General features: G+C 39.3%; 2 protein-coding genes across 2 annotated transcripts; both read left to right on the top strand.

Annotated features, from left to right (window-relative positions):
* Positions 1 to 556: 556 nt before the first annotated feature.
* LOC115021821 (transmembrane protein 222-like) lies at positions 557 to 5,157 on the top strand. Its single transcript, XM_029452505.1, has 6 exons — positions 557 to 794; positions 1,026 to 1,110; positions 1,470 to 1,501; positions 1,588 to 1,684; positions 1,771 to 1,901; positions 3,648 to 5,157. The coding sequence occupies exons 1-6, from the start codon at positions 676 to 678 to the stop codon at positions 3,733 to 3,735; spliced, it is 552 nt and encodes a 183-aa protein (XP_029308365.1). The 5' UTR covers positions 557 to 675; the 3' UTR covers positions 3,736 to 5,157.
* LOC115021820 (trophoblast glycoprotein-like) lies at positions 5,148 to 7,141 on the top strand. Its single transcript, XM_029452504.1, is given in 3 exon segments — positions 5,148 to 5,447; positions 6,157 to 6,337; positions 6,339 to 7,141. Coding segments are annotated over 3 exon segments (1,167 nt in total). The 5' UTR covers positions 5,148 to 5,184; the 3' UTR covers positions 7,062 to 7,141.
* The last annotated feature ends 1,901 nt before the right edge of the window (positions 7,142 to 9,042 follow it).

The following is a 9,042-nucleotide window of genomic DNA, read 5'->3' as shown; positions in this document are numbered from 1 at the left end:
TTGGGCAACAAATAGGACATTACATCTCAAGCATGAGTAGTTAGGGGAGCATCTCCTGCCCCATATGCTGTACGGTAATGAGGTGGCCCAGCTTTAGGAGTAATGGATTATTGTCTTGTTTTTTTATTTTCACACCTTTTTTGTCTAATTATCTTGTTATATTTGTTTTATTGTTGAATGTTTTTTTTTTATAATTGTGGTTATATTGTATTATTGTCGTTGAAGACCCACTTGAAAACATGATGATACATCTCAATGGGTTATTTCTAATAAAGAACTTCCTATTAACTACATCCATACCTATAACCTAATAACGGATTGCTCCCTTTTATTAAAATCCTTTATAATGAGGGAATTTTCATAATACAACAAATAATAAGAAATACTTAAAAAATAAATACAATTTACAAAACAAAATGAATAAAAAATAATAATGTTGTTTTGGTAGACATTTTGACGACTGGAACCTTTCTCTAAATACGTCCAGGCCAGAGCCCCGCCGTAGTCCTTATTAAACCTGGTTACATTACAGTAAACAAACACCGCAACACGTCAACGCACAAGTGAACGGTGTTGCGTTCACTGTCTGGCAGGTTTCATCCGCGCACTGCTTCCGCTCCCACGGCGCGCCTAGCGCAAGCTGTGCGTCAATTGTCACTCCTCCTCCTGGCAGTGATGGCGGAAGTGGACGAAACCGATGTCATGATGAACTACCACGGAGATTTCTTAAAAGGCGACAGGAAAAACAGCCGCTACCCATACTGCATTGTCTGGACACCTATTCCTATTTTATCGTAAGAATCTAACACATGCTGTTTTTCTTGCTAGCATACCGTACAATGTTACTGCAGCTTGTTATTTATGCTAACGTCAGTTGAAATGAATCAGGTTTATATTAGCCGTTGGTCAAATCTCTTGTTATCTACAGTACTTCTTTTTAATAAATGGCTGCATTAAATGTAGGCCTACTCTATTGTTTGTATTCTGATGCACTATCGATGTATTCTGCTTGGTGCATCCTGCAGGTGGGTGCTCCCCTTCATTGGTCACATGGGCATATGCACCTCTTCTGGAATCATACGAGACTTTGCAGGATCATACTTTGTCTCGGTGAGTATTACTTATTTTATTTTTTACTCAAATGATATGTATTTATCAACTAGTTTCACCTCATGTAACACTTCACTTCGGTGTCAGTGAGAAAGTATGTCATGCTGACTGAATTGTTACACATTGTGACTGAATACACATGTATTGTACATTGCATATTCTTAATACGGTGTACCTTTTGTACATCTTCCAGAAATATATTGTTGCACATTCTTGTCTATCTCTTTATTTGTATTTATGTTCCTTGTCTATAAGCCAAAGCAAATCCCTTGCGTGGGCAAACCTACTTGCCAATAAACCAGATTCTGCTTCTGGTATAATTCAATAAATGTTTTCAAATGTGACTTTTTGTTTTAAAGGAAGACAACATGGGCTTTGGTAAACCAACAAAGTAAGTTTATTAATCAAAATATTGTCTTTTAATAGTATTTAGGTCACACATTTAAATTAACACATCGATGTTAACTAATTTCGCAGGTATTGGAAGCTTGATGTGGACAAAGTTTCTGGCAACGGTGCTGCTACATGGGACAAAGCAGTGCACGACGCATCGGAGGAATACAAATGTAGGCCGGTAAGACAACATTTAGGATTTTTGATAAACATATTGCCACATGATTCTTCATACAGTAATAAATACTTTTTTCTGTTTTTTTGAAGCACAATCTGTGCTTAGATAACTGCCATTCCCACGTTGCCATGGCCCTCAACCTTATGCACTACAACAACAGCACGTCTTGGAATATGGCGAACCTATGTGCGCTGTCTCTTATTCGTGGAAAACATGTGAGGTAAGTATTTTAGCCTCATTCTGTAATTTTTTTTATTACCATGAAGATTAAACGTATAGTACCAGACACACTTGCAGGTTAGCATCTTGTTCATAGGTTAATACATTTTGCTACAGAGTGTAAATTTAATCCGTCTCTGCTCATCCATGATAGTGGGATCTTCTTTTTCTATCATAAGTTAAATTGGTATGCAGTGCACCACTATATTGGGCTGTAATATTTGAACACAATATAATTTTATCAATGCAATAATTACTTTGTTAACAGATTTAGCAACTATTACATCATAATTACATTTATGGAGGTTGAATGTCTTTGTCAAGGACACTTGAAGCAGCCACAGATTGAACCACCAATGGTTCATACACTTTGTGATCTAGTTACAGCTGGAAACGTGTATATAGAAACAGTCTTTCTGGTTTTTGTTGGTGCTGTTTGTGACATCACATGGGTTTGGTCAAATCAAGTACATTTTATTTATATGGCACACAACACACACCCGCTATCCTTTTAAGGCCCTGACACACCATGTCGGCGGTCGGCCATTGGCCAATGTGGAGCTGTTGGTAACCGTCCTGTATTGTTGGCATGAGTCGGCCCTTGTAGGCGGCTTTTCGGCCGATTGAGCATGCTGAATTGGTGCCGGAGCCAGTCGGTGAGAGAAATCACTCTGATTGGCTGTTCAGCTTAAGCGAGTCAGTGCACGGGAATTGAAACGGAAGTGAATAGCGACTAAAGTCAAACGGGCACACACACAGAGGCTGTTTTCAATTTTCATCTTCTTATCAGCTCATCATTCCAATACTCAGACATTTTTTACAACTAAAGGGCCATTTGGAATAAAGCTAAAGTGTTGAGTTGTGTGAAAATAATTGGCAAACGCTTTATGGAGAGTTATTTCCTGTCACGCGGGCGCAGAATGTACATGCTAGTTGGCCTTTGGCTGTTGTGTTTGCAGTGTGTTCAAGTGCAACTTTTTGGCCAAGAGACAGTTGACATGTGGCAAGGAAACATTGATTATTCATCGCCGCTAGTTCTTTGATGTCGGTTTGGTGTGTCTGGGCTTTTTAGACCCAGATTAGGATAAGGAAAAACTCCAGGAAAAGAAATTGATGGCAACACAGGTGGGAATCCTTTCCCCCAACATCCAGACATGCAGTAGGTGTCGTACATACAGTGAAGACGGAAGAAGCAGTAGCTGGATCACAAAGTTAGCAGAGGGAAACTGTGGTTGCTAACAGTACTGGGCCAAATGCATCTGAAACATCTTCATCAACATGTACACAGTTCTTTTTTTAATTGCTCTGCTGCTGGATGCTAGTGAGCATTAAGAGACATATGGCTCAGAGAACCCGCCTCATAATTCTCCACTGACCCACATAGAGACGTCACATTTTGTGCTGCCTGTGCACATACACTCCCACGGCACAGGAGTTTGTTTAAACAGTAGGGGAGTCGTGTAATTCATCACTGACAGCAGAGCTCCCCTCTGTGTCGCCACTGAAGGTCACCCCTCTGGTGGGGCTCCCTGCACCGGCTGGGTGGAAAGGACAGTAGGACGCCGGCCGGGGCCTCTGGGAGTAAAGAGATCGCCCCACGTGATACTTCAACACAATTTGCACGTCCTTGTCTGTCCAAAATACACAAGAGAGGGTGTTTCGCCCTCTCTGCCACACACACACACACTCTCCATATCCAGGAGTTAATGATTACTCTAACACACATTGCCTTCTCTGTATCCTTCAGCTGGGCAGCGTTCCTCAAGACCTGGCTACCCTTCTTCATGCTCTGCGGAGTCCTCGGCACGTTCATCTTAACGTTCAACCTGCAGTAGAGGAGCGAGAAGGCCAACGGCATGACTCATAGACTTTGGCTACACTTTATGCATTGTCATCGGCTGTTGACGTGAATGACGGTGATGTGTTTTGACGGGACATTTGTTTGTACAATTCCAAATGTTCATTGTGTGTTTGTGATCTGGTCTCTGTGGCGGTATTTAAGGGTCTAGCAGTTTGTAGTTTTGAAATCAATATTATGTTTGAACAGTTAAGATTTTTGTTTTTTTTACCAAGTATTTATGATTTAGTATGGTGAGTGAGCTGCAGTATCTTTAAGTATCTTCTAAGTCTCTATTACTGTTTTTCACACTGTGGGTTCTGTGTAACGTTTGGCTTTATAGAGCATTATAATAGTATTACACCACAGATCACAAAATCTGAATGCTGAAAGTATTCATCAATTATTTTTCTGAGTGACATGAGCCGCTACCAAAGATAGAAATGATGTAGAACCCACATGTGAAAAATAGCAGTATTTACGTGCTGTAAAAATGTCCTACATTCAATCCTCTTTACTCTGGTGTGTAAAGATAAATATCTACGTGTTTTCTTTAAGTGTATTATTTGCTTATCTCCAGACAGAATTTGAATGTTTTCTAACGGCATCATTAAGCGGGGCTGTTACTTTAACTCTAATTAAGAGCAATACCACATTACTTTATGTATTATTGTTTTTTTGTTGATGTTTTGTACCCAAAAGAGTATTATTTATTAGAACTGCAACGATTAGTGGAATAAGTGATTGGTTGATCCACGGAAAGATTATCGGCATCTATCATCGATTAATAGATTAATTCATTTTTCATGCAAAATAGCAGTAAATGCTGTTTTCAGCCTCACAAATGGAGACGTCCTACTTTTCTCTGGTCGTATATTTAAGTGAATGTCTTTGGGTTTTGGACTGACAAAACAAGACGTTTAAAGACATCAGTTTAGACGGGGATTGGACATTTTTCACTATTTTATAAACCCAACGATTAATCGATGAATCTAGAAAATAATTGGCAGATGAACCGATAACAAAAGTAATTGTTAGTTGCAGCCCTATTATTTATTATAGTATATCCCTATCATTTTGGTATTTCTGTTTCTGTAACCTTATTTCGGTTGTGCTGTATACGAAGCCTTTTAAGACTCCTCTGGAAGACTGCTGTAGGTCACAGGCTGTGGATGCCCTTATCGTCCTCTGTACCTTTAAGGGAACCACGCACCTTTTTCCTCCAGCACATTCTGCGTGATAAGAACTACCATCAATTTAGGGGAGCGTTTATTATGAGAGGCTCATGCTGGAGCACTCTTTGCCGCCTCTGCAGCATCCGTTTAGTTTGTGAGAACAAAAGCTGTTTAGAATTTGACTTGTGAATTCACATGGAATTAAGTTTTTTCATCTGTAATTCAATAAATCTTTTTAACCTTTATTTTTTTTTATTGACTATAATTTAGAGATGTGTGTTTTTGCAGTCTGGCTGTTTTTGGGAATCCTTGTCTTTGCACCGTACTTCCAGTGCTTGGAGTGTCCTTTTGGCTGTGAGTGCTTTGCTGTCAGTCGCACAGTGAAATGTGTTTCTAAGGATCTGCTCACGGTGCCACAAAGTATTCCAGGATCTGCAAAGACTGTCATCATTACAGGGAATAATATTCACAAGGTTGGACCTGATTCCTTTACAGAGCTGGAGAATGTCAGCAACATCATTTTAAGCAATAATAGGTGAGAATGTCAGTGCTTGTTTTTGTTTCATTCGTGTATATCAAGCCTAATTTGGTCTTTGTCTAAAGTTCTTGAATGTGTTTATGTGTAAATAAATAATGTTTAATAAGTATGCACAATATGGAATTTATTTCAGCCATTTAAAAAATGAAGTTCAGAACCTGTAGTTTATGCACAACTGATGGTAAGGAAGCTAAAAGGTAATGAGCTGGATGATTTAATATTCTATAGCTCTGACCTAACCAAATCTAACTGACATCACTATTGTTCACAAACAAAAACAAAAAACAGTTCTCTTCAAATGTTCTTTTTTTTTCTAGTAAAGTACATCAAAAAACTTTTATTTGCAAATTAAAAACAAATAGTGAAAAACCCACACTAGCGACACACTACAGGTCATTTAGCAGACGCTCTTATCCAGAGCGACTTACAGTGAAATAACTACAGGGACAGTCTCCCTGGAGCAACTCAGGATTAAGTGCCTCGCTCAGGGGCACAATGGTGGCAGCCTGGTATTGAACTCACAACCTTTCGGTGTTCTGTTTGGAAGGTGTACCACCAGGCCACCAGTTTCACATCACACTTCTTCTTCTGTCTTTATTGGCAGATTGCAAACCAACTTAAAATTTATATTTGGTTAGTTTGACAGTACAGTGAGTTGTGTCCAAGCTAAAAAACATTAATAAGGACAGGTGTGTCATCTTCACAGGATTACAGAGATGATGTCCCACAGCTTCTCTTCCCTCATCAACCTGCGCTTCCTGGACCTCAGTGAGAACCAACTAACCCTCATCCATCCAGAAGCTCTCAGCATACCTGGCAGTCCCCTTCAGGAGCTTAACCTGAGCCGCTCGCTGCACAACTTCATCGCCCTTACAGACCTCACCACTGGCTCTACGCTGGGGTGGTCTCGGGGGGCTCCTCCGCCTCGACCTCTCTGGGAACCACCTCGCCCTGCTGCCCCCGGGCATGTTCTCCCACCTTCCCAACCTGCAGCAGCTCTTCCTCACTAACAACTCTCTGATGGCCGTCTACAGTGGAACCTTCTCTGGTATGGACCACCTGGAGCTGCTGGACCTTACACACAATGCCTTCACGACATTCACTGCTGATGCTCTACAGGAGCTGGAGAATCTCGGGAACATCCGAATCCTTCTTGGTGACAACCCCTTCACCTGCTCCTGTGAGATCAGTCAGTTTGTGGCCTGGCTGAATGAATCAAGAGCTCAGGTGGATGTGGATGCTGTAAGGTGTGCCTCACCAGGAGGGTTAAGTGGCACTCGGCTGCGAGGGCTCGGTGTCCATGCCACCGGATGTGTTGTTCCAGTCCAAGCAGAGGTGGCTGACCTCAGCCTGCAGACATCCTACGTCTTGCTGGGACTGGTGCTCGGCTTAGTGGGCATGGTCTTTCTCTTTGTGCTCTACCTCAATCGCAAAGGTATGACAACATGGATCATTGAAATGAGAGATGCATGTCGGGACGTTCTGGAGGGATACCACTACCGATATGAGATTGATTCGAACCCTCAGCTGGGGCACATCTCTGCAGATAATGGTGGCAGTCCGGGCACGACGACATTCAGGATTAGCTCCATCACAGCAGCTGCCAAGTGACACCTGTATTGTCCAGCTTCCTACAGACACACCGGTCAAACAGCTGACAACCTCTCCATCTGTGAAGCTATGTTCTTTTAATGAAGCTAGAATGATTTGAGGTACATGTGAATAGTTTATGTCAGTAGATTTACAATTGATGTTTTTAAAACTTCCTACTGCAGTAATAACTCAGAAACCTCACCTTCAGAGTGCCTTTGTATTTTCTCAAGGCATTTGTATCTGTAAATTGACCTCAATTTGTGATTTAATTTTTTTTAAAGATAATGCATAGACTACACTCGTTGATCATCACTTTAAATAAAAAAAGTCTGATTCCTTAAAATGTCAATGTTTTTCAATTTACCTAAGATACTCTTCTTTAAATTTCTCTCTTGAAATGTGAGTTCCCTATATAGTACAGTAATATCATTACTTTAGATATCTTTACTTTCTGATGACTGCAGAAGATGAACGACATAGATGGTAGCTCAATGACATGAAACATGTGTGTTGACCTAAGAAACTGTAACCCATAGATACCGACTACATTTTATAATAACTACTCATTTTAATCCTTCAATTCAATTAACCATGTTTTTATTGAACACACATTAAAGAACATTTTTGAAAGATTTAAGAGAACACATCAACAAACTAGGTCAGGTGTATCGAACGTGAATATTTAGTTGAGCTACAGACATATATATACATTATACAGACAGATAAGTACGGGGCAAAAAGCAGAGTATTACCAGAAAAATAATAACAAATACAAAATGTGTTTGTTTTTAGCTCAGAGGATGTGGACTAAAGAAGGACATTTGATTTTAAGCATCAATATGCACGGATTACTTTAAAGCAAATATGTATTTCAGACAGTGGTTAGTGCATCTTGCATTCTCTACAGAATGATTTAAAGGGTTGTGTAAATATTTTTCAGTTCAAGAAAATGTAAAAATGAGATTAATTAGACTTTATGAAGTGGCAGCTAATCTGTTGAATTATTGTGTATGGCTCTTGATTCTTCTTTTTCCTCACGTTACTGTAAGTATTGTTAAGTAACTCTGATTGACAGACCATCTATTTCTATTGTTTATTATGTTTTGAGTAAGAGGCAGGCAAAACAAGATTTTTCTTGAAGTTGTGCATTAGACTAACATGAGCAGAACAAATGAAAAATTAAATGAGAAAACATTAAGAAAATAGATATGGTCCCACAAACCTTTCCTGCTATTTTACTAGAATACATTTTTATTAAGTGAAGAAAAGAAAATGGAAATGATTTTTAAACAAAGCAGGGTTTACTATTTCTATACTTGCTACAATAATTATGATATTTACCAATAAGAATAATCATATTAACCATGTCAGAAATAGATGAGTTTCATATATCTTTATTGTGATATAATTCATAATGTGACCTGTATTTCAATATTCAAAGGAATAGATATTAAATCTACTGTATGATCTGAACGTTTTATTTTATTTAATTAGAAATAAAATTCAATTTTGATGTATTTCATTTTCTCGTGCCCCTGTTTTATTGTGAAACCACAAGACGCTACACAGACTCATATTTTTCTCCAGGGGAGGGGGCCGTACTACTTCAGTTTAAAGAGTGGTTGATTAAGTGTTTCCACAGAGAGAAAAGTAGGACAGAATGAAAAATGTTGCTTGGAAAACATCAGCTGGCTCTGCAGCTGTGCACCTCTGTGTGCATGTCAGACCTACCATGTCTGTGTGTGTTCACAGCATGTGTGCACATGAGTCCACTTGTCACAATGTTAAGTGCAGAGTTTCACCTTCAGTTATTATGTTGCATCACACAGTAGGCCTACCAAATTAGAAATCTGATTATGGAAGGTTTCACTTTTATTTTAACAGATTTGCAGTAGTTTTTTTGCCTGGTCCTCTTTTTATATTGTCTTTCCTTCTTCTTCTTCACATTTTTATTTATTTATTTTTATTTCAAGTCAGTTAACTATACAATAGTACAAAT

Source organism: Cottoperca gobio, chromosome 16 (genome assembly GCF_900634415.1).
Source record: "Cottoperca gobio chromosome 16, fCotGob3.1, whole genome shotgun sequence".
NCBI classification, from domain to species: Eukaryota; Metazoa; Chordata; class Actinopteri; order Perciformes; family Bovichtidae; genus Cottoperca; species Cottoperca gobio.
This window is presented reverse-complemented; position numbering and strand designations above follow the sequence as displayed.